The sequence below is a fragment of the Eubalaena glacialis genome, chromosome 8, assembly GCF_028564815.1.
Source record: "Eubalaena glacialis isolate mEubGla1 chromosome 8, mEubGla1.1.hap2.+ XY, whole genome shotgun sequence".
NCBI lineage: Eukaryota > Metazoa > Chordata > Mammalia > Artiodactyla > Balaenidae > Eubalaena > Eubalaena glacialis.
Genome location: NC_083723.1, coordinates 93222978 through 93249257, shown reverse-complemented (window position 1 = coordinate 93249257; position 26280 = coordinate 93222978). Strand labels below are relative to the sequence as shown.

Sequence of the window (26280 nt, the reverse complement as noted above, 5' to 3'; positions counted from 1 at the left end):
AGTCAATTTAGGAATATTCTAGACCATGGAAACTAAAAAAGTACATCAATTCTTAAGGAAACAAGCAAAAATTCTATATATGAAAATATACGACTTACACATTTAGAGATTCCTTAGGAATACAGGTAGTATCCATGGTAAATAGAAACATGAAGTTGCTCTGTTTAAAAATTCTTGAACGGCCACTTCAGGGTTGCTATTCATTTCCAAGGCTAACCAGTATGTGAACTGGGTCATGGAAGCAATTTTCATTGGATATTATAGTCTAAAGAGACAAATTACACTCTAGTGACAGAATATGTAAAAAGAGGCCTTGGCATATTTATATGGTAACTTGCAGAACATGGAACAGCAACTTTTCCCTAAAATATGTATTGTATCTATCCATAGTCTCAATGCACTTATTTTATGCATATCAATACCATCTCATCAAATTATTCCTAAATCTCTTCAAGAAAAGTGTAGTGGTTCAAGAAAAGTACAGAGGTGAAAAAGCCATATGCTCTCATATATATAAGGTAAACTTTAATGCCATCAACTCACAGAAACTGTGAACTTTATGTATATCTGACGAAACACAATTGAAGTGAGAATTTAAGTAACAGAAAACAAACTAATTACATCTGTGCCTTAACATTAGTCATCTCTTGATCATCTGCATCAATGGAAGGCAGTGGCTGACAGAAAATCACAGACCATCTCTTTAGCAGGGTTGGGTCTATGGCCTTGTGCATAGTAGCTGAATTACTAATTGCCCACTGTAACTTACTGCAAATGTGTTGTGAGGATGCCCATCACCAGAAGAGTGGCCACAGACACATAATTTTGTTTCTGGAAGCAATTCCTAGATTAAACAAAGAGAATCAGGAGTTGGCTTTTTTTTTTTTTTTTCCCAATCTTAAGGCTTACGCTAATAATGTACATTATCATTTAAGAAAATATTATTTGGATTATTATCTTGGTAGGTTGACCTAGGCAAGACTACTCCACCTTTGCCTCACAGTTAATAATAGTATTAAATATAAATTTAAAAAACAGGAATAATTTGGCAGATGTTAATTTGAATATTTGAACATACGAAATAACCACTAACCACAAATTATTGATCATCTACCAGGATATTGACTTAGGAGCCTCACTTCCCACTTCTAAGCTAAAATTATGGCCGATGTTTATTAATAAATATTCCTATAGCTTTAAATCGTACTGTGATTTTAGAGTATGGGATGATATTTGTCCTTAAAACTTTATCTCTTTTTGAAAAAGCTAACTGATGACTTGTAGTCAATTATAACCAATACGAATGAACATAAATCCTGTCTTGTCATGAAATGTGAGAACAATCACAAGAATCCCTTTAAATAACTGCCTTGGCTCTGCATTACTATTACACAAATATTGCCATAAAATACATACTTAAGACTATGGAGTTAAACTCAGTAATCTCTGTTAAAACCTGTTGAATTGTGTCATTTGTATTGAAAATTACTCTATACACTCAAATGAATAGTTTGCATTTTTATCTGTAAAAGCAAAGTGATTATTTATTGATAAATGACATGGAATGTCATTTTTTACCTAAGTAGCATTAGACATTTCAAAAGATTTTGTCTGAAGGGCAAAAGGATTACACTGCATTTGAGTAGACCATGTGACAACACATCCTTAGACTTCATGTATGATATGAAAGGATGATCCCCATTCATAAGATACACAAGGGAAATTATATCAGAAAACAAGAAAAGCAAGGAGGGATGTGGTAGGGGTGTCAGGGAGTATTTGTAGTGGTTTGATGCATGTAAATATTACATCTTATAAATAATTCTTTTCAAATACATCTCTGAAGTTCAGGGGATCTGTTTGAGAAACGGATTGTACATGCTTTACATGACTATATGCCGTTTTCTTCAAGATAAGAGCAACATTAATTTAAACAGAAAAAAAAAAATGGCTTCCAAAATATTCTTTCCCTTCAATTTCCTATGAAGAAGTATGTCACCTGACGCTGGCAGATGAGGATGAAGAAAAAACGTTCAAGTTATATTTTACTGTCAGAATCCAACAAACACTTTTTCATCTAAATTATTTTGTCAACAGCCTTGTAGTACCCTTGCTAACCTTATTTGGCACCAGTGCATAATTAGATACACAGGGGTGTGACTCCAATTGAAGGTGTTGGCATTGAAGCACTCTGTGAAAATATTAACTATGAGGTTAACTCCAATTTTCTCTTCTTTAATTAAATGCACATGGTACTAATGAGGTAACCTACTGTTCCTTGATAGCACTAATTAGCTAAGAGGAGAGTACACTCTCACACTGCAATTTAAACCTAAAAATAAGGTTGAAATATGCTAATTGCAGGCAATTTAAAACAGTACAAGTTGAAGAACTAGTCATAATAAGAGAAACTGACTGCTTTACAGCTAGGCAGCTGTAACTTTGGTTAAAATCAAAACAAGCCACACGATTTTTGGACTGCTATTTAAGGAGGTCATAAGCATCCTAAAAAAAAAAAAGAAATGAAATGCTACTCCGTACTGCAGCAATGAACCAGACTAACAAAAATTCCTCAGATCGATACTCATCTACCTAAAACCAAAAATCAGTGAGCATCATGACAACTCCAAAGGTGCCACGACACTGTATTTAGTACTGAAAATGAAACTTCATAAATAAGCAACATCACCTGAAGCTCTTTCAAGAGCACCCAAATTAAATATTGTACTTTGTGTCTAACATAGACAAAACATGTCAGGTGCTGAAGATTTGCCATCCCAATCACAGAGTCTGAAGGGAGGATACAGAGACGATTAAGAAACAGGACATTTCCAGACCAGGTACAAGTACACTGATAAAAATACACAAAAGATGCTATGAAATAAAATGCTGTAGGCATCATTTAAACGATACAGGTGCCAAAATTATCGGAAGGATTTCATTATAAGAAGGAGATTTTTGCTACATTTCTTCTACAGATTAGAGCTCTGTGATGGGAGTAGCCTGAAGCTTCACTGTGAGAGAGAATGTTCTCCATTCTCAGCTCAAATGACTCAGAAACATAATTTCAGTAAATCTAAGTATAATCCAAACATATCTTCTTTAATTGTGTCTCAAACATTTCCCCAATATGATTTTAACTGATAACCATTGAGATAACTTTGACATGAAACAAGATTCTGAAGGACCTTCTGAAGCCATGACATATTTTTGTTCATCAGAAACTTTGTTTAACCAAAGCAATCATTGCCTGACAATGCCAAATCATTCCTGTTACCATAGATAAAAATACAGCACATTAAAATGATACTGTCATTAATCTATCCTTAGAGACAAAAGAGATAGGACTGTCCCACACTAAGGACTCACAGTGACATTTCTGCCCTGTCATTCTGCATGCAAAATTATAAGATATATACAGTTTAAATAATCAAAAGAGTTGAGCAAGGAATAAAAATAGAGTTAAAAAGCAAAATTTATGAAAAGAGAAAGTCAACTTAATCTTATGTTTACTGAAGAACAATACCCTGGAAAAAAGCAAACCATTTGAAAGGCACAGGCTTTTAAGTAACTCCCAACTAATAACTCCAGGAGTTTAAAGTATGTGAGAATAAACTTTGCACTGCCATTAGCCCATCATCATGTCTTGCCAAAAAGCTTGGTTGAAGAAACTGCTTTGAAAATCCTACCCAGCTTCTTCTCCTGGCTGTCCTAGAGCTTTCTACAACAGATGGAGACAGAATGTTGGCAAGAGACGCGCTAATCAACCTCCGACCAACCATGCTTGAACAGATCCATGAAGCTGCAGGTCTGTGAAGGAGTAGCAAGGCGAATGAAATCAGACAGTCATTTAGAAATGGGTCTCCTGGAGGAAACCTGACATAATCCAGCAAATCACAGGGAAACACAATGTGAATGGATGTTTTAAGTGTTTGCATCTGTTTCAAATAAGCACCAAAGAACCTTTTAACAGTGAAAAGGCCAGGACGATGTACTGGAAGGGGCTTTCAACATTAACTTCAGAGGGAAAGTATTCTTCCGTTAAATATGGATCATTGCCTGAAATTTTCTGTTAAAACAATAAAGACTGTTCAGTGTTCAGTGCTGGAAATAAGAATACTAGCTCTGGAGACAGTCTGCCGGGGTTCAGATCCTGACTCAACACTTACTAGTAGTGTGACCTTGAGCAAGTTACTTTGCTCTTCTGGCCTCTCTCTCTAGAAAGGGGGTAGTAAGTAACAACGTCCTAGGGTTGTTAAATACATTGATTTATTAAGTACTTAGAATAGTGCTGGTACCCATATACTTAATGTTTCTTAGCTATGTAGTTAATATTTATTAGCTATCATTATTGCTTCAGAACATTCAATTTCTTTCAAATAAAATTTTTTTAACGTTCTACTGTGTATAAAACACACTGTAAAGGATGCAAAAATTCCCAAGACATTCTATCTGCGTTCAAATAGCTTTCCGCCTCCTATTGGACTTCATGATACAAATCAAAGCCTCTTCCATATGAATAAAAAATATTTTTTCTCCTTAGAAACCTGGTGTGGTAAAGCAAAAAGTTAATATGAGGGTGTCTGCATTCAGTGACAAGGTGAAGTGACTTCTAAGAAATAATATAATTTTTGCAAAGTTGATGAAGGTATATTTTCATAGAAAAATAGGAAAGTATTATAAATTGATCTTTCCTAACGAATGAAAATATTTTTAAATTATAATTTTTCTTGAAGCTGGCTGAAAATGGGATCAAATTTTTCTTTAACATGTTTAAAACTTTAGTGTCTTATAAAATTTGGGGTAAAATGGTATCTGAATGGAACAGTGATCTACATTTTAAAGGTGCAAAAATTTTAAAATAGTGTTCAGCCAGTCAAGAAATGTGGATACTCTTGACCTAGTATGAAACAGGAATAAAATTAAACGGTTAACTGGCCTTTCCTCCACTCTAACTGTTCTGTTTGTTGGCTTGGTTGGCTATCTTTAGGCCGTTCATCACATCTGATGGAAACTGTCCCAGGGACAGTGTGGCCAGAGTTGTGCCAGGATAATATGTGTTGGCTTTGCAAATTCAAATTACTTCGTCAATCCCCAGCCCACCTCTGAAAAACAGACTAAAAGCTGCCTAGACCTGACAGAGGAGGTGAAGAAAAGAGAACTGCTGTCTGACAAACATTATTTCATAAGACCAGTGGATCTGAGTAGGTGGTATATTGTTTGGAGTCAGTCAACGAGGTGCAGGGACCATGTACCCCACAGGACCAAACCAATATTAGCACATGCCCGAAGACTCTTCATTCTTCATTCTGAGCAAGAAGTAAGTCCTGCCTTACTTCCTTCTGTGGCACTGACTACAAAACCCATATGATATTGAGGAGAATAGGGTGCAGCCATTAAAGAATCACTTCGCAGAGAAAGAAAATAGAGCCCAGGGAGCTGAAATTATTTACAAAAGCTCATGCTTTTATTTATTTTTTAAGGCTGCTGTGCATCACAATAGCCTACTGGAACAGGTTCTCAAATGTTAGCATGTAAAGGAAATGTCTGGATAAACTGTTATAATTGAAAATTCTACACTTCTAGGGACTCAGATTCAAAAGATCTGAGATAGGGCCCATGAATATGCATTTTCACAAGCATCTTGGTGATTGTGATTTAGAGCTTCCATGATTACACTTTGAGAAATATTGTCTTCTGTGTTCAAGATATTTGTGCGACAGGTGATTTCTCATTCTTTTATTCCATTATTCAGTCAGTGAACATTTTTCAGTACCTACTGTGTGCTATAAATTATGTTAGCCATGTGGATATAAAAATGAATGAAAATTGTCCTTGGTTTCCGAGGAGAGTGGGAGGAAAAGCCTTGTAAACTAGGATACAACTAAGTAAGTGCCATTTGCATCTTGAACCCTTTGACACTCCATTAAAGTCAAGAATGGCCTCCTCAGAAAAAAATTGAATTGCATAAAATAAAATGTAAGAAGTTAGAAAGGAAATCAGTTATGTTGAAATTCAGTTTTCAAAATATTTAAAAAGCCACATTTTTGAAATATTAATAAATGTGCTTCTTTGTAAATACATTAAATAAGAATATACAATGTCAGGTTTAATAACCACTATAATTTTTAAGTAGTAATAAGCATAACTAATATTTCTAGATATTTTTGCCAACAGATGAAACATCTGTAATTTTTTTTGAGGACGATGCCACAGATACTGCCAATACTATTGTGGTTTGTTACCTACATTCATAATAGAAGAAAATATTAAGTTTTAATTAGAAGTGAAAGTGAGAATACTCTTTTTCCTCCATTCATATTCATAGACCTCCTGAATTCTACCCATGGATCCTAGGTTGAGACTCAACATTAGAGAGAAATGTATTGTTGAAGAGGTAAAAAGTACAGTTCCATTGTATTGGAAGAATGTATTAAGAATGAGGAATTTATTACTCGAAAAAGAAAGACGTGGAAAGGAAGAAAGGGAGAATCCAAAAGATTTAGAATTGTACTTGAGAAATATGATCATGTGGGTATGGCTGGAGTGTGGTGTGGATGAGGACGGGGGTGAGAGAGAAGACTGGAAAGCTCGGACTATGAAAAGTTCTGCCCATCAGACAAAGGGAATTTCTGTCACGTCCTGAGGTAAAGGGGAGGAGCAAATTTTCTTTTAAGGAGACAAGAGAAAAGCATGAGGGTGTGGGCTTAGACTGGAATTGGGAAAAACTGGTAGCTGGTAGCCTAAGATGCCCGAAGGTTCACCGGAGAGTAATTTATGGTCTGGGCTGAATGAGGAGCAGTGAACGTAAGAACAGGATATACTCAATCTGAGAGAGGCTAACTTCCGAGGATTGGAAGACTACCTGAGTGATAGAGTGAGAGAGTGAAGGATAAAGGACACTGGGAGTAGGCTGTGATGTCACCAGCAAGATAAGAGGCTGCAAGAAAAACTGGTTTTTAAGGAATAGAGGAGAATGTGCTTTAACTGAAAATACTAGAAATACTACACTAGAGCTTACTGCAGGACATCCAGGTAGTTATTTCTAGCGAACATTTGAGTAGAGCACAAGCCTTAAGTTCAGGAGACAAGGCAAGATATATAGAGATCTGAGACCTTATGTGGTGGTGACCCCACAGGAAGTGGATAAGTTCTGTCACGGAGATCATCTAAAGGAATGGTTCTCAACCTGTGCCATGTGCTAGCATCACCTGGGGAGCTTTGAGTCAATACTGATGCTGGGCTCCACCGCCTTCAGCTTCTGATTTTATTAGGCTAGGATGGCGCTCAGGCACCTCAGGTAATGATAATGTGCAGCCAGAGTTTAGCACCACTGATGTAACAATTGAACATAAAAAGTTATGGACAGAGATGAGGAAAGCCACCAAATTCAGAGGACTGGTGTCAAATGTCTCAAGTGTTCTGACAGGGTCTAGTAGGATGGGACTTTGACTTGAATACAACTCTCAGAGGTTGTCAGTGATACTCAAAAGAATAATTTCAGAATGGGAGTGGTGATAGAGACATAATATAATAAGTTAAAGAAGGAACAGAGATTGAAGGGTAACTAATTCTTTCCAAAAGTTTAATGATGAAGGAAAGGAGTGGGTTAGGAGTATTGCCTGATATAAAACAACGGTTCAAATAAGATTTTGTTCTGTGGGTGTTTGGTTTTTAAAGACAGGAAGACTCACAGAAAATGGGAGACTGAAGATACAGGAAAGCAGTTGTGAGGCTGACACGACAAGGTCGTAGGAAAGGCTGGGCAGGGCAGGTATCAAGTTGGCCTTGGAGAAAAGATCTCACTGTGATACAAAAGGGCATAAAGAGAGGTGCCAATATGAGTTTGTTTTAGGAGTGGAGATGAGAGAGGCAGAGGGAGATCTTAGTTGGTGGCCTCTAAATTTTATCTCTGAAGTAGGAGACGAAGTCTCTGGGAATAGGGGCTCAGTGTGAGATGTAGGAGCTTAAAGGGGACAGTTAAGGCAGGAAGCTGGTGTAGGGAGGGGGGAGTGAGGAGTTTAGAAACAATTGCTAAACAGGGATGAAGGCTAAGCTGAAGTTGTGGACTCAAAACTGCCTGATACTGTGATTTTCTGTAGGAATATTCAGTAGCTTGCTTGGGAGTAGGAGTAAGGAAAGCCACAGTTTGGAGAATGGAGAGCAAGGTCAGAGTGAACAATACAAAATAGCCAGAGTTTCTTTAATGTCATCATTAATCATGGGATACAGTTGGATCGGGAAGCCATGTAGGTGGGCGGCGGGGGTGGTGATGTGGAGAGAATGACAAGGAAGAGCAGTGCTTATGATCAGAATGGGATTCCTTAGGTCTACTAACTCAGATTGATTTTAAAAAATTGGTCCAAGGACATACAGAATATTGTTGAAGGTACCGATTATAAAAAGTTTATAATTTTCTGCTTGTTCATGGATCAGTGTAAATTTTTTTAAATAGTATATTTTCTTTTCCTTGCTAAACATGCCAAATTATACCATTCACTGGTAACAAACTCAACATGAAAATCCAAATTCATGAAATTAAATTAGGGATTCCTATTTCCTGAATTATTCAAAATAAAAATGTAGTTAAGATTGTATTTACTTAAACAGAAAGAGAACTCATCTGAAATAAATTTGATTTTTATATAATCCTTAGGAACATATGTATTAGTGAATCTTCATGTACAAATGTGTTACTAGGTGCTATTTCTATACAGTTCCCTATTGCCTTGTGTTTCCTTACTGTTGAAAGAGTAGGGTTCTTTGAGAAAAAAACTATTGTCGAGACCGTGCTACAATCTTGTAGCAAACCAGCTCAGTGACTACAGACGAAATCTGTTGATCTTCCCTACCTGGAATCTATTCCTCTTTCTGCTAACAACACCAAAGTTTTTCTTGGGGGACCGTGCCCATTCTGCACCCCAGCTCCCAACATCATATGCAAATTGGTAGGACTGGCTCAAGGGTAGGTGGATGCTACAAATAGGCCAATCAGATTCCCTCTCTCAGTAACTGATTCTTGAGAATAATAAACAGGAATTCATCCAACCTAATGCTGGGACCCCACAGAGCCTGTCCAACGATCTTGCTTTTGCTTTTTATCTTTCTGTGACCAGATTTTTGTTTCATTTTTCCTTGTATTTTGTGACCAATTCTGTATCTTTGAATAGATCCCACTTTTTTGTTTAAGTTTTATGTGTATTTCTGTGACTTGAAGCCAGAGAAATAAACTAACAAGAATACTTCAAAATGTTTCAATCAATGATCTCACTGCCAAAATTAGGATTAAACTTTGATAGCCTTTAAATTAAGTTTTGGAGCAAATTTTAGGTTATAATTCAAAGACAAAAGAGACAAAAGATAAGGCTGGAAGTCATGATCTTGGCTACCTCATGTTTTACTAGTTGCAAAATTAAGGGAAGTAATCACAAATTGCTGTCATAATGTCAGCTTTATAAATCTTTTCCTCTCCTAAAATGTCAGCTTGTATAATCAGACTTTCTATTCTGCAAAACACAGTTTAATATATAAAAATGGCAAAATAAAACATTAGATTAAATTTTAAAATATCTTCACAGGTACATTTATTAATGTATTGATTCTTGATGGGCATTAGGATTTTTATTTTTATCATAATTTAAGATTACATACTCATTTGTTTTTCCTTATTCAACAGATTCTAAATTATTTCTTTTCTTTTCTTTAAAAAAGAAAGGGTAGGTAAACACTAGCAAAGAAAGTTTAGTGATGGCTATTGTCTCAATCCGCATACCACATATTTGGAGGATTTGAGATTTTAAAGTACTTAATATTAATCAATTAAATCCATTGACATTTCTAAAATAAATTCGATCCCCATTTCACAGCTTAAAAGAACTGAAGAATTAACAAAGATTACACAATATAACAGTGTCGAACTCAGATTTTTCACCCTGGTTTTCGTCAATCCCCTTCTTATTCACCTCAGAAAGCCACCATCATAACTGGCACTAATTGGCACCCTTGTGAGAAACCTCAGCAGAGGAGCCAGGAATAGAAAAGATATGGACACCTCTCATCCACAGAGCCCAGCTGTCTGCAGAGGTGAGGCTGAGCTCAAGGATGGGGCAGATGACCCGGCGCTGTCTGTGAGAAGAGTAAGACCTACACCTGTCCACTGACTACTTAGACAACTTGCATCTCCAGGGACGTTAATCAAGTATCTTTCATGCGCCTAAAGTCATTGGAAAACAAAAGATGCCTGTAGTGCTCCTACAAGTGATGTACTTATTACATTTTAAGAGGAGATGAAGACAGCAGTCAACAGACACTTCTGGCATGAGATATTCATGCAGAGTACTGGTAGAATATTCTATTTTTGTTCTATGCTTGTTTGCTTTGTTCAAGAGAATATGTTAAGCTCTTCCTAAAAAAAAAAAAAAAAACAGGGAGCTGGATTTCTCATGATCATCTGGAGAATGGAAGACAGCATTTTAAGTTATACAGTAATTACTTAATAGATAAAGAAGATGGATTCTATGCGTAGGATTTTCCCCCTGGGTATATTGGGGCTAGGCAGAAATAGCTTATGCTCACATAAGAGTAATAGTCCTTAGGTTTCTGCTTTTTGCTGTAGTCAAAAGAAAATACAGATGTCTCTTGTTGCCTTAAGGAGGTTAGGTGTGGTAGTAGAAGGTAAGAAACAGGCCCGGGTAAAACAACTTTCCTTATTGAATGAGAAAGCATTAAGAAGTGGATGGTGTACAGGACATGCAGGTGCTTGAAGCTACCTGTTGATGATGGGGGGCTACTGACTGACTGTAGTTTGTTCAGTATTTTATTCACCAAAGATTTAATGACCATCTAGTTGTCACTTACAGTAAAGGGTCTGACTCCATTTCTTATTTGACTGTTGACTTTTTAGGCCTCAACCTCCCTTTCCCCTATGGCTCCACATCTGGACAGAAAACTTGTGCATGCACCTCCACCTTTGCCACCGGAGGGAAATTTAAAACACTTGTTCAAGGGATCTTTTCCCCAGCTCGCCCCATAGCCATTATACAGACCCAGCCTACACCCTCTACTATTCCAAGCCAGCCTGGACCTGCTTGTGTCCCATTGGTTCTCCCCCGGCATCTCCTATGTGAGTAATCAAATTTCTCTCAAATTCTCTTGGTGTGCTGAGTGTCATCAGCTATGACATCTAAACTAAATTTTGGGTGGGGTTCTCTCTCACTTCTGCAGGATACTATGGAAAACTACTTACTAGGTTAAGAATGGGGATGCAGGGTTAAGTAGGAGTCCCTAACCCAAAGAAGTTAGAGACAAATTGGGAAGACTAACTACTAGTGAAGGGTATCATAATAAGTGCTATGACAGATAGATGCACAGGTTTCTACGGGAGTATAGAGGAAGGGTACTTGGTAATTACATGGCAGACAGTGGATAGCAAAGTATTTTAGATTAGGTGATAATAAATGGACATTAGTATACAAATGGGTGTGAGGTGAGTATAGGTGGAAAGCATTCAAGACCAAAGAAGCAGCCTTTATGAAGGCTTGAAGGTATAGGGGCCCCTGCATCATTCAGAGAAACACTGATAGTCCAGCAAGGTCAGAGAAAAGAGTGCTAGGCAAGAGAGGGTGGCAGGGATGGAGACAGAGAGTCAGAAGCCAGATCTTCAACTGAATCATGGAAAGCAAAGTGGCCTTTAGGTGCTTCAAATTTCTCATAATTACATGTGTACACCACCTGACTTTCTCTTGGAGGATTAAATGAAGGGTCAAATACATGAACACATTTCTTAGGTATTTAGAGTCATATTACTACAATCTTGAAGTAGTAACTGTGACCAATGCAGAAGAGCACAAGATATTCTTTTAAATCTCAATGATGGCAAGAAATAACTTTTTTTCCAGGAACTCCCCTTCCTCTTCTTTCCAGTCAGTTGCTTTCCTAGGACTTTGCATATGTTTTATTCCTTAATATCCTTTCTCTAATTTTTTAAGTACACTAGTAAATTATAGTATATTTAAAGTCAGTTCAGTAACAAAATTCCACTTGGAAAATTCTGCTTGCAAGAATACAATGTACTAAAATGTAACTTATCTGAATTGTATTCCCATAAAGGTACCAACATAAACTAACTTACATTTTGTATTACCAAGCAAAAATTAAGAAAATTTTACATAGCAGGATAGTTTCATCTTCAAGAAAGTTTTGTGGTAAGCTAAATGGAAAAATTTGGAAAACAGAAAATCTCATTTCAATTTTATAGTGCAGCACTAAGAGAAATGAAATAAACATTTTAAAATTTGGGATTCAGGAGAAAAAAGGAATGCTTCACATTAGATTTAACTGGATACTGCCCCTTTCTTTGCTATTTGGGGCATTCAGAATACAATTTCACAGATGATATATTTTTCTTAATGTTATTTTCAGAGTACATCTAATGGAAAATGCCTGGTTAGGATTAAGAGACATAGTACAGATGTTAAACTACATTTGCATGCAATTATTTCTAAAACAAATGCCAGGGTACAGAGCCTACTGAAATGCCTTTCAGGATGGCTGGCACATGTATTAAACCAGCTTCCAATCTCTGAGTAAGTCTATATTCTGAATATTTCAAATCAGACACTGAGCACAGAATAAATCTTTGTTTTTTACCTTGAGGCATTGTCCAGGAACGTATGGACATAGGGTTAGAGCCCAAGGATTCAGGGTAGGGGCTTGGCATTTCTTAAAGCAAAAGCTTTTCTTGCTCAATGTAAAAAATGCATTTCACGTATTAATTTCAATTGCTGAAAAAGTAAAATGACTACAAAACAAGTTAAAATAATAATATGGGGAATAAAACAGAAAGTAATAGATTAGATATACTGTATAGCTTTCAACTTGGTTTGGGTTTTTCTTCAAAAGGCAATACAAAATATCTATAAAGTTATTAATTTTTTTTGTTAGTAGAAATCTCACTTTAGCTGATGGTCTTGCAGCAATATACTTTTAAGCATCAAAGTAGAAGAAACTCCTATTCAAAGTACTTCTGAAATGCCTCTGCTACCAACTTTATCAGAAATATCAAAAGCAGTGAGGGTACAAGGAAGCATTCACTGCTTTGCTTATGTAGGGCACTGTACCTTCATAGAGGCACTAACCCTAGATGTCCTTGGAGTTTGTGGATTGGGCAAGATCTATAACTACCATTTGGTGATCCTTCCCATGAGAATGCATTTTTAGACTAGGACTTGAATCAATGAATGAAGCATGAGGAGCCATTGCTATATCTGTTATGTATCAAAACAAAACACTGTATCATACTTTCATTTGTTCAAATTCAGAAAGTACCAGCATCTCTTTTATTGTATGCTTTACTCCTTAGGGGGGAACAATTCAGATCATGGTCACCCCTAGGAATTTATGAGGGGCCTGAAGGATGTGGCAGTTCCTTTTCTGATCCCTGCAGGGGAAGCAGCAGCAGCCCTTGGATCAGCTACTTTTTATCCACTGTTGGTCTCAGTGGCAGCTCCTTTTCTTGCCAATAATGATAAATGATAGACTCTTTAATGAGGAATAGAGACTGCAAGCTGCACTTACAGAAGCTCATCTTGTTGGCATCTCTGATTATCATTCTCTCCCCATCAACCCTTTCCCCCCTCCTGATCACGATGTGAGGTAGAGAGGCAACCTGAAGGAAGAGGACCAATGATTAAAAAAACAGCACTCTTTCCAACAGAAAATCTCTTACCATTTGATATTAAAACTCTCATGACACCAAGAAAACCTCCAGTAGAGGTTCAGGACTGCCACTCACTTTTTTTTTTCCATATCAAAAGATAATTCCCCACATTCGTGGGTGAATATCTAACTTCATTACCAAGTCCCACTGCCTTCTTAATAGTGCTTCCCAACAGCTGGGGATGATGAGGTATAGGAGAGAAAGGAATAAAGGAAGTCAGAGTCACTCCAGTAGAATCTTCTAGTGGTAGTGGTGATGGAGACTGCTTTCATGGGGGAGGCCCCACACATCCCTCCAATCCCTTCCCTTCATCACCACTGCTTTATCTTAACCACAAATTGATCTGGATTCAAAACAACAAAGACATTCAGGAAAAGGTAGTTTTCATATTTGTCATCCCCCTTATTTTGATCATGTTTTCTAAAAACAAAAAATCTGAGATATTTTAAACAGCAATTAAGGGATGCATGTTATCAGTGATTAATGGCAAGGTAAGAGGCGCAGGAACTGGAATCAGACTGATTTGAATTCACATCCCAGCTCAAACCACCAGCTACATGACCTTAGATAATGTAATTTAACCTTTCTAAGACTCAGTTTCTTATTCTGGGAAATGAAAAAGCAGAAATACATTACCAGGTATAAAACGTAAGCCTGAATATATGTCAAGTGAAAATAAAATCATAAATGCTTTAGGACCTTTCTTTTGTTAGAGAAAAAGAGGCATTGAAAAAGGATGGGAACCTAAGAAACGTGATTTCTCTAACATCTCTGGTTGACTCCTCAGCCTTCCTTTTCACTGGCCTAGTCACCCACATTATATTCAGATATAATGGCCAACAAACTTGTCACTAAGAGGCACAGGAGACCAGCTAGGGACTAAGATAAAGCCCTTTTTCGGGCAGAGCTGTGTGTGTATCATGATATTGGGCACGTATAAAATCCTCACACAGATACATGAATGAACCAGTAGTAAAAGCCTGCTCTGTATTCATAAAACATGGTTTAAAATACCAAAATTAGTGTTTAAACATTTCAAATATTAAAATACAATGGAAGGAAACTAGATTCTATGAGGTAAGATTATTATTAAATTAAATATAATGCAATTTCTCCAAAGAATATATTTCTTGAGTGTTTAGATCCATAAAGATGGAAAGCTGAGATGAGTTCTGAATTAGAAAAGATAGAAGGAGATCAAAAGCTATCAGAGTAATCACTACGTACCACAATAAAAAAGAAAATAGTAGTCTCGTGCCAAAATGAACTCAAACTTACACAAACCTCCATGACTATATATGTATTACAAATAATATAGAATTGTCATTTTTTATGTGTGAAAGAGTTTACTGGGAAAGAAAATGTCAGATTTTAGAACTGTGTTATTGTTTATTAGAAATTATTCATTTCTAAGCCAGGACCAAGTTTCCATTACCCAATAGCTGCTCTCAAGAATGAAGCTAATTTACATTTAAAATAGTACAGTCTACTCTTTAAAAGCACAATGGTAAACACACCAATTTGACAATTACATTAATATGAGTATTTGCATAATCTGTCTCCCACACCTGTTCTTAATTTGAAGCAGCTGCAGGACAAATCACATCATACTAATCTCAATGGGTACCTACCTGCATGTTCCAAACAATAATGCATGCATGTTATTTTTTGAAGATATTTTATTTTTTAAATGTTTCCTGACTTTAAAAAATGGTAAAAGTTTTGTGGAAGCTGTAATCTTTATTTGGTTACTATTAATTAGTGGAATAAGCATAATACCAAATAATGCTATCCCTTACATTTTTGGCCTCCTCTGTTACTAACTTATGAGAGTACTGATTTTTATCTCTGGAGTTATTTTTCTTAAATAATATGTATTTACATGGAAAAGGATTAAAAAGAACAATAAAAATATAACTAGAAAACTTCAGTAAGGAATATATTCCTTATATATAACTAAGAGCAAATGCATTAACGGAGAATCACGCCAAATCTGCAGATCATCTGGAGATGTATCTGCAGCTCAGATAATTGTGGCATCCTTTGGAACACCTTTTCAAAACTGGGTTCCATTTATGTTTTAACAATAATACATCAGAGTTTAACAAGCAGAAATTTACTTTCATCCTTTAAAGGATTCAGCTGTGTTTGTCGGTATTCACATGCTCAGTGCCATCAGAAAGGAAGTCAGTTTATTACTAATACATATTCTTGTACTTCGTGTATTTAAATCATTCACTAGATTCCAACTGGTGGAATATAAGACACCCATGTAATCTGTCAACAAAATTGTCTCTCTCTAATCTTCTATTATGAATGGAAAATGAAGTTAGAGCTTTCTAAAGATGTTATTTATTCCCTGAAAAATGAAAGAGAGCATGCACAGTAATGAACGGGAGCAATCAACAAAACTGATCTGTGTATTTAGATGCTGTCGACCTCTGAAGAGGTAAACACTGACTGGCTGAATTCTTAGTTCACTATTTCATTCAGAATTTTACTTTTATAAGTGTTTTCATTCTATTAGAAGGAAAAAATACTAAAGAAATTAATTGTAGCTTACATTTCTATTACATTTTCATGCACATTATTTGGCAATTCTCACCATATAAGAGAAAACAGAGAGTCAGAGGAGTTACCATGATTTGCCCAAGTTCTCACAACACTGTAACAGTGTTATGGTCCAGGCATCCTGACCCCAGCTCTATATTCCTTCCCATAACTCATGGAGATTGATTTGAATGAATAATAGCTATTATGATAAATAAATTGTAGCAAACATTTTTACTAATGAAATAGTTTAAAGTTTTTTTTTTATTTCACAGTATCTGAAGTATTTCAACTCGTGGCTTCAAATGTACTAGAAAACACTGTTTCAAAAGTGACTATAATAACAGAATTGTTTTCTATTTAGATAAATAGATTGCAAATTCTTACTAAGAACCAAGACTAGTTACTCTAGGAGTATACAAATAATTTTTATTACTATATAATTTAGGCAATAAAGTCAAGTTATAGTGATTGTGAGAGAAGCAATTTTCACAGTTGTGACCTCTACATAATTATATTTCTAAATATTCCTTATTTTATTTTTCTTCATTAGAAACCTTACATATACAATTGAGCACACAGAAAAGTACTCTAAACAGATAAGCTGGCATGTCATGGGGGGGCATGTAGAACATAATGGGATGAAAACTATATTTGTGTGTGATGAATATGCACATTGAATAATATTCTAACAACAAATTTCACTTTTTCTCTGAGTTATCAGAATATTTTAACTTCAGTAAATGAGTCATAAATTTCCAAATTTTAAAATAATCTTGCTTCTTTTTGTCTGTGCTATTAAGGCGAAAACTAACTCGTTATCAAAGTTAAAAGCTTTCTGACATGTAATAAAGAAGGCTGATTTTTCTGTAAATATAAGCTGCTATAAAGGTATATACTTTTGCTAAAAGCAAAGCATTGGGATAATAAATTTTTAGAGCTAGAGACGAGTCAAATCCCCTCAGCTGACAGAAGCGGAAAATGAGGCTCCACTGCCCTGCCTTCCCCAGGGTCATACAGTACTGAGTGCTGGAGTCGGTCCTGGAACCCAGAGTCCCCCATATAGCAGAGTCTGGCCTCTTACCTTTACAACAAAGCATGAACCGAGCAACAACAGGTCATTTACAAACAGGCTCGTGCTTTTCCATGGTCCTAAACGACGCTGTACGCCAACGACTGGATGCAAATGCTTCTTATGTTTAAAAAGAAACTACAAAATATAAAACTGCATTCATTTCTAGACTGGCATGATGATGTCACGTGGATGCACACACAAATGCTGGTAAGCACATAGATTAGTGTTAATAAGATGACTGGGAGGTTGGAATTTGGGTGAATTTGAGTCCTTCATATTCTTCAGTGGTTCTGAATTATTTTTGTAAGCACACATTGCTTTAATAATCACTCAAAATGAGGCTATTTGCAAACTGAAAACAGGACTTAGAACGGTGGCTATAAATGTTTTTCATCAAACATGTTAACTCTTAAAAACCTTCACTGACATGAGGATTCGGCATATAAGTACTCTGATTAGTCTTATTAAAACAGAATTTATATTCTTACCTTAGTCTCAGTAATGAAAAAAAATAAATGCCTACTACCCTTGGCATGATAATTTCTTTTGAATGTGAAGAAATTATTAAAATACTTTTTTCTCTCTTTTCTTCTTTTCAATCTGGGTAAACTCCCTTTGTGATCGGCTCTCCCATTTTCCCTTTAACCATCTCTATCATATTACTCGTTATCCTTAGACTTGTTTCCACACTTCAATATCCCTTAGACTCTGGAACTCAGTCCTAAACAAATTTTAAAGAACCACAAACAAAGCCTCAGGAGGCACAAAAAATGAAGAAAACCTTACTCTGCTCAGTTTATAAGTGATGGCTGATTCACTAAACACTTAGAGCGGGAAAAAAAAGGGCAATTTATTCCATAAAAAGCCATAACTGTCAAGGAGGTTTTTTATTTTTAACCTTAAACCACTGAGTTTTGTTTAAAATGGCTTAGAAGAACGGTTATTATCTTGAATTTTTTATCTAGCCAGATTGCTAACTCTCTGAGGATAGGAACATCTTTGAATCCCCTATGGTACCTGGTGTCTGCTTAGCAAAGTATCTAATACACGGAGGGCATTTAGTCATGTTTCTTTGATGGATTGATTGACTGAGGATGTAAATTCTAATACATGGAAATACTGTAAACCAGTTTCGAATTCTTACTGCTATTTTGTTTTAAGCTTGTAGCTTTTGCACTGGAGCATGATAATTATTTGTTTCATATGAAACTGTATAAAGTAGACTTTTCAATTTATTTCTACATTACTCCTGAACTCTCTTTTTATTAAATAAACATCTCCTTGAATAGAATAGCAAGCAAAAAGGTCGGGGGACGGGGAATAAAATATATTAACTAACCTGTGCTCTAGTCCAGCAGTGTTGGAAATTCTTGAATGGAATGCCAAATACCATAACTGCATCGATTGCTTAAGTACTCGTTTCTGATGTAGCTCTTAAGAACTAGTCCGCACTATCAATTAGTCCCAGAACAGATGTTTCTTTTAAAGCAATTTGTATTTGGTATGACACTGTTAATCAATGCTATTTTGACCCTTTAGTGATGGCAAGTTACATCTTAGCACTGAATAACCCATTTAACAGTCCTTCATCAGAAACTTGATATCTCATGCACACTGCTTCCAACAAGTTCTGGTGTCCTCAAAGACTCAGGATTCACTAACCAGAAAGTACTGAGTCTTTTTTACTTTATGTATATGTGTCTCTGTATTTCATAGATGGATTTCAATGTTCTAGTGTTTAAAGAAGGGGTTGCAAAGTGGGGCCTGAAAGCCAGAATATGAGAGGAAGGGAGAGGGAAAGGAAAAGAGAGAAAGAGAGAAGGGGAGATGGAGAGATTTAGAGAGGGAGAGAAATGAATACTTCTTCAGAGGGTAAATGAGCTGTCAAGTACAATCTATTTCCTACTCTTACCTTGCACCTAGTCCGCCATATACCTGCCTGAACTGACAAAGCATTAGAGTCTGATTTGCCTTGTCTAATGATATGCAAAATGCTTATTGCAAATGAATATTAGAAATAAAATTAAAAGAAACCACATACAGGTAGAGCTGATAAAAAATAGCTAGACATCTTTAAACATTCACAATTTTACTACAGAGAACAAAAATAATAGGATTATTTGGCTTACTTTCTTCGCTTCCTAAATTTATGATGTATTTCTCTGAAGAAAAGTTCATTATACTATTTCTTTTGTTTGCAAGATAAAATCCAATTGCACTAATTCCATAAATCACACACTTTAAGAAGAGGATGGACTCTACTTCATTTTAATTTCATTCTGGATAATTACCAGAAAGCATGCTGGACCTATTAGAGAAGGTGAGATTATTAAAAATCATTATGCATTTACAGTATCTCAGATGCAAACCAATGATTAATTCTTATTCTCATGGAGCCCTGGATGAAGTGATGACAAACACTCACAAGAATAATCCTGGTTTGGTTGGGCAGAATCACACACAGCACAGGGACCTCCCATTCGTACTGCCCAGAATGGTGAGCCTTCCACCAGACAGGCAGCCTTCACCGAATGAGGAATGTCTGCCTGTTCTGTCCTCCTGCCTGTCCTGAAGTTGAGAATTCCCGAAGAAATGATTCATTCATTTCAAATATAAAGGATGGTGGGAAAAAAATGTTCTGGTAACAAGACACATCTGACATTCTGCCCTGGCTCCTTGGGAAAGTTACTGAACCCTTCTGGTTCTCTGATCCTCACAGGTAAAATAGGGATAGTACCGACCAATTCTGGGGTTTACATGGAGATAAAATGACCAGTCATGGGCAAGGTACCTGGCACTTAGAACACAGCAGGAACTCATGTGGGTCCGTAGGGATGGAGGTGAGGGAGAGCAAGAAGGGTTTCCTTGGCAGTACTTATTTTTCTAGTGTAGTTTCTTACAATACAGATTACTGCAGGAAATACAGAAAAAGTATGGAATACATCTCTTATCTTCACTATAGCTGGAAGGAAAGTGAGAACTTTCTTAAAGTTTCCAGCAATATGTAATAGCCAAGTGAAAAAAAAATTTTTCTGACCTTAACTTGTTTAAATTTTACCTTCTATGACTATTTTTTTCACTATCCTTCAAAAACACTTGCTTCTGTACTTGTAAAATATGCATATGCTTCATTTATTTAAACTTTCCAGTGTTTGTTCCACTGCCTATGTATGTTCAGTTGGGGTACCTCACCAGTGCTGCCAAGCTTCGGTAGCAATTTCCTGGAGGGAAAGAATTACCTCTGCTTAGTTGACTTTGTATTGTGCTTTACCTAGTACTCAAAATATATGGAGTCTTTAATAACAGTTTAGTTACAATTAAAAATATTAAAACTTAGAATAAAGTCCTATAACTAACTGACCTTTAATCACATTAATGCCCAGATTTATGTCTTTCTAAATTTTCCTAGAAGAAATTTTACCAAAAAACAAAATTTCTTGTCACTAAAGTATCTCAAGTCATAAAATCTCTTTTCTTGGGGTTTCCTACATAGCAGAGAAGCTCCCTTACTGCAATCTATTGAAAGTCAGCCCTCAACACAAGGGTTTGTTTTTTAATTTAAACAAAAATCTCTTTTCACAGATTTCTTAGGCCCCATGAGGTACTAACAGCTATGTTAAATTGTCGTTGGCAGACACTGTTAAGATGCCTATCTCAAAATTCATCCTTCTCTTCTTCTCTACCAAAAGAACCCAAACTTTGTTCAATCTGACGAAAGGCCTGGTTGAATATAATCATCTTCACAGACTCAGATGAAGCAGTGACTGTTCATATGATACTGTTCAGGCCAATGAAATTGAAAGAGAAGCTATTCTGTGGGGCTTCTGGGAAAACGTGTTATTAAAACTTGTTATTCAGCTGACTTGCATTTATTTGTATTTTGTCTTCCCCTTCTTTCTACCTGGAACATGAACATGATACCTGAAGAAGGGGCAGCCCTCTTGTGACCATGAAGACAGAGGCTATACAGGGGCAGAACAACAGGCTGAAAGAAACATTGGTCTTTTGTGTCATCCTTGAGCAGCTGTACCAGCCAAATCTGGACTTCCTGTCTATGGAGTTCATGTTTCGCAGGAAAAATAAATCTATATTCCTGAACAGAGCAGCTGATAAACTCCATAGTAAATTTAGACAGTGTTTTAGTCGAAACATCCAAAATCCCCATGGCTAAAGCAATAGATATAATTAACTCATAAAAACTATATACCAATAAATCATGTAGAACATATAGTTCCCTGATAATATTTGAGAAATCCTCATATATCATCTGTATCCTGTACATTTCCAATATCATTTTATTGAGCAGATTTCTTACTTCCAATACCCTAGTAAAAGTATCATTGATATTTAGTGGGGTTAGAAGCATGCTTAGTACAGAATTATGAAGCAGTATATCTTGTTCAAAAGAAACAGACTAAATAAGGAGTAAAGGGCTTATTGAAAGCAAAATATTTATATGTATATACAATTCAAAAACCAGAAGATAGAATCAGGAAAGAAAATATTTAGGTAAAGATAAAAGGAGAAAGAGTTCATTGTTATTGTTAAATAAGTATATTACATGTTATCTACCCAGGAAAAGGAATCAATTGAAGTATTATCCATAAACAGACTGTCTAACTAGAGAATAGACAAGATGTGTTAGTAATGTGAGAGCAGGGTGGGCTATGCAGCCTGAATCTGGTCTTCTAATGATACTCATGTCTGCTTACAAGTTTCTTTCTATGAAATACAGAGAAGCTGATAAATATCATACCTTCATACTTGTCTCATCAGGTTGAAAGAAGCGGTACCTTGAACTTATTCTGACAAAGAAACAGCAATTCAATTTGCCTAGTTCAATTCAATTCTGCAAAGATTTATTTAGCATCTACCATGTGCCAAGCATTATGTTAGAAATAAAACGTAATCTCTGACCTCAAAGGGCTTGAGTCTGAGACTGAGCTAGAGAAGTAGTCAAATAACTTTAATGAAATATGGTATAATCTACCTTTGTAACTAATACATGTAGAATAATAAAGAAGTATGGTACAGGTTCTGAAAATATACATGAGTGAGGGGTTATTTCTCTGTGAAGAGTCAGAAGACTCAAGGGAGTAGGATCTTGAGGTGTGTGTAAAGGTTTGGCAACCAGATAAGAGGGTGTGGGGCTGACATTCTAAACAGATGGAGAAATAGGAACAAAAGCAAATAGGTGTCAAACTTCTAATAGTTCATGATGCCATGCAGAGTGTCTAGTATATAAGAAGTGAACTACAAACATTTGTGAATGAATGAATAAATGAATAAACAGCATGTTCAGTAAGCAGTGAGGATTAAATCATGGTTATAAAGTAACAGGTGTATGATAATTTATAGCCTTTTGTGCCATGCTGAGAGGTTGAAAAACAGAGTGATTTTCACATTATGGCAGAGGAATATGGCCCAATCAAATTAAAAGGGTTTACAGCTGGAGACTGTAGAACAGAATTCAGAAAAGTTAACAAAAACAAGTGTGGGGAGAGATAAATAATTTCACTCTGAGACAAGTTGATCTGGGTTGAGATGCCCCAGTAGGCAACTGAAAAAAACACACCTCGAGCCTAGGAGAAAGGAGGAATTTGATAGGGCTATAGACTAGCACTTGTCTATGGACTCCACGCATTCATGCAAAATGTACCATGGGGCTTCTCTGGTGGCGCAGTGGTTGAGAACCTGCCTGCCAATGCAGGGGACGCAGGTTCGAGCCCTGGTCCGGGAAGATCTCACATGCCGCAGAGCAACTAAGCCCATGCACCACAGCTAAGGAGCCTGTGCTCTAGACCCCACGAGCCACAACTACTGAGCCCACGTGCTGCAACTACTGAAGCCTGTGCGCCTAGAGCCCGTGCTCCACAACAAGAGAAGCCACAACAATGAGAAGCCCGCGCACCGCAAGGAGGAGTAGCCCCCACTCGCCCCAACTAGAGAAAAGCCTGCACGCAGCAACGAAGACCCAGCGTGGCCAAAAATAAATTAATTAATTAATTAAAAAAAAATACTATGTACCAGACACTGGAAATGTGAAGATGAATGGGATAGTCCTGGCCTTCAAGGAACTTATAGTAAATATGATTCAGTGTGATACATGCACGAACAGAAGTATACCTAAGACATAGAAATAATACATAGATAGGAATAATTAATTCTACACTGTGTGTGTGTGGCAGGTGAGGGTTTCAAAGGAGGCTTCATAGAGTACCTGACAGTGATGATTTAAAAGCTTCACAGAAGTTTTCCAGATGGAAAGGCAGAGAAGGGCATATTGACAAAAGAGAAGGGCAAGGTCACCTGTAGGGAGACATGAAGCAATTTTGGAGGAACCATAAGTAGTTTGACACTGCTGCTCATATAATATGTAAAACTGGGTGGCGGACAATGGGATCAGCATGCAGGACCACTGCACGGGACAGCTATCTTTGAAGACAATGAGTTTTTTTTCCTTAAGGTTTCTAATATCTAAAGGAAGGCCAATTGGGCATAGCGGACATATACTGAGGACTTTAGAAAGCAGACATTATTTTTTAAAAAGTCAAAGATAAGATCTTATAATTTTACCTGAGAACTAAGGATAGTAAAAATAAAATTCTCACAATGTTGTTGGAAATGCCCCTGGAAAGAATGAATGGAGAGAGGTATCTCAAGAAACCCGCTCAGGGAACTTTTTAGTTAGCTCAGATTTAAAGACATATATAAAAAACAAACAAACAAAACAAAAAACAGGACTGAGATTAAAAGACTGCTGAGTCTGGAAGGAAACTGAGATATCACTAGTTTACAGCCATTTAATTGTGTAGGTTGGAAAGCTGAGTCCCTGAAAGGAAAAACGACAGTATATTAATAAGAATTCAGACTCAGTACTTTTTATTACAAGGAACCACTTTCCTGTTGCAGAAGAGTTGCAGGGTTCCTACATACTACTCTATAGACCAGCTGCATTAGAATTTCCTGGGAGAGTTTAAAATATTTTGATTTTCTAAGATTCCATCCCCTCAAATTTTAACTCAATATTCTGGATGAACCCAAGATTCTCCATTTTTAAAAGATTTTCAAGTAATTTCTTAGATTTAAAAACTATCATTAGCCTAAGTGAACTCTAATAAGACTATGTAGGGGAGTGGCGATGGTTATTGATTAAGGGAAATAAATTCTCCTGGAATAAAAGAAAAAGTTTAAACGATGCCCACATTTTTGAGAAACTAGAACTCTAAACGTATTTCAATCATTAATGAATATGTTTTAAATGTCTAGGGGTTTCCCTGGTGGCTCAGTGGTTAAGAATCCGCCTGCCAATGCAGGGGACACGGCTTCGATCTCTGGCCCAGGAAGATCCCACATACCGCAGAGCAACTAAACCCGTGCGCCACAACTACTGAAGCTCACGTGCCTAGAGCCCACGCTCTGCAACAGGAGAAGCCACGGCAACGAGAAGCCTGCGCACCGGAATGAAGAGTACCCCCGCTCGCCGCAACTAGAGAAAGCCCGTGCACAGCAACAAAGACCCAACAGAGCCAAAAAAATAATAATAATAAATAAATAAATTTATAAAACAAAAATGTCTATTACATGCTTGGTTCTATGGGAAGAAGGTGGAATAGAGAGAATGATTTTCTCCTTTGAGGTTTTTTGTTTGTTTTTACAAGGATATTTTATTGAAGAATTTACTCCAGTTTTTCTGTGAGACAACAAATTTTCCTCATGTCAGCACATCATAATGTTCAATGTGTTCCTTGGTTTGTCACTTTAGAATGTGCAGTAGCACTAGCAGTAGAGGATATCAAAGTGGCAGCTTTTACAGCAATGCAAGTGTTAGCATTAGAAGTGTTAAGAATTTATATACTGCGCAAAGGAATTGTCTGTTTGTTTTGTGTTATCAAGATGCTTAACTACTAGGTCCTGCAGGTTTTATGCTTATGATGATAGAACTATAAAAAATCGGCATGATCCAACAAATCCTTTCTTTTTAAATAACCACCAAATACTTTTAACCAAGCTGGATGTGATTCAAGACCTTCAGCTGTGAACTGAATCTAAACAGAGGCTCCCTAATTTGAGGGATAAAATACCAAGCTCAGAATGTCGGGGCCAAACCAGTCGACAATCAATGGTTACTAAAATAAAGCCTCTACTCATTACTGAACTTCTATGGGGTCTCTTCATACCCAAGACACAGCCTTCCCCCATGCCTTTCAAAAACGTCCCAGGCAACTTTTACTGTGAAGGAGTAGCCCGGGTTATCTACTGATGTTATTGGATATTTACAAGTAAGAAGGACAAAAATATTAACATTAATATTGAGTGCCTCTCTCAATTCTTCAAATAAAATATCAGCAGAGAAAGTACTGGGAACTTGTTTGTTCACTTTAGATTTTCCTCATTGATGCTACATTGCAAGATCCTAAAATTCACACATGTTGAGGATTGGTCTGATTATTTTCCAATTACCCCAAAGTTCCAAGACATTACACCTGTGGAATTTGTCAAGCCATGAAACTAAATCAAGCATGCTGGGGGGCTGATCTAGTCTTTAGATTGCTGACTCTCACACACACAAACTAACTCCTCCACTCCTGTGGGTCCTTCCATTATAAATATAGCTTTGCTGTTCTCTACCTGTTCTCACTGATGTAGAAAAACCTGTGATGTGAAAAAAACTGTTTCATTAAAATAAACTGACATTAATCAAGAGGTAAATTTTACTGAAAGTTGGAAAGTTAACTTGTGTTACACACTGCACGTGACGATGGTAATTTGATTCAGAGTAAGGACAGTCTTTGGAAGAAAGACTGCACAGACCTCTCGTGTTTTTGAACTGGAAATTTCTTGAATTTGAGGGTTCATGAAGATCTCAGGCTGCATACCCTGTGAATGTCAAGGGTCTACTATAATTAGTTCTCATGAGTGGTTTCATCCTCATCTA

At 36.6% G+C, this 26280-nt stretch overlaps 1 protein-coding gene across 1 annotated transcript in view; it reads right to left on the bottom strand.

The window, feature by feature from the left end:
- Nucleotides 1-26280, bottom strand: part of FOXP2 (forkhead box P2) — a 253343-nt gene that overhangs the window by 112897 nt on the left and 114166 nt on the right. The window contains exon 4 of the mRNA XM_061197955.1: nt 770-844. Within this exon, the coding sequence (XP_061053938.1) occupies nt 770-844 (75 nt within the window). The remainder of the gene's footprint in view (nt 1-769; nt 845-26280) is intronic.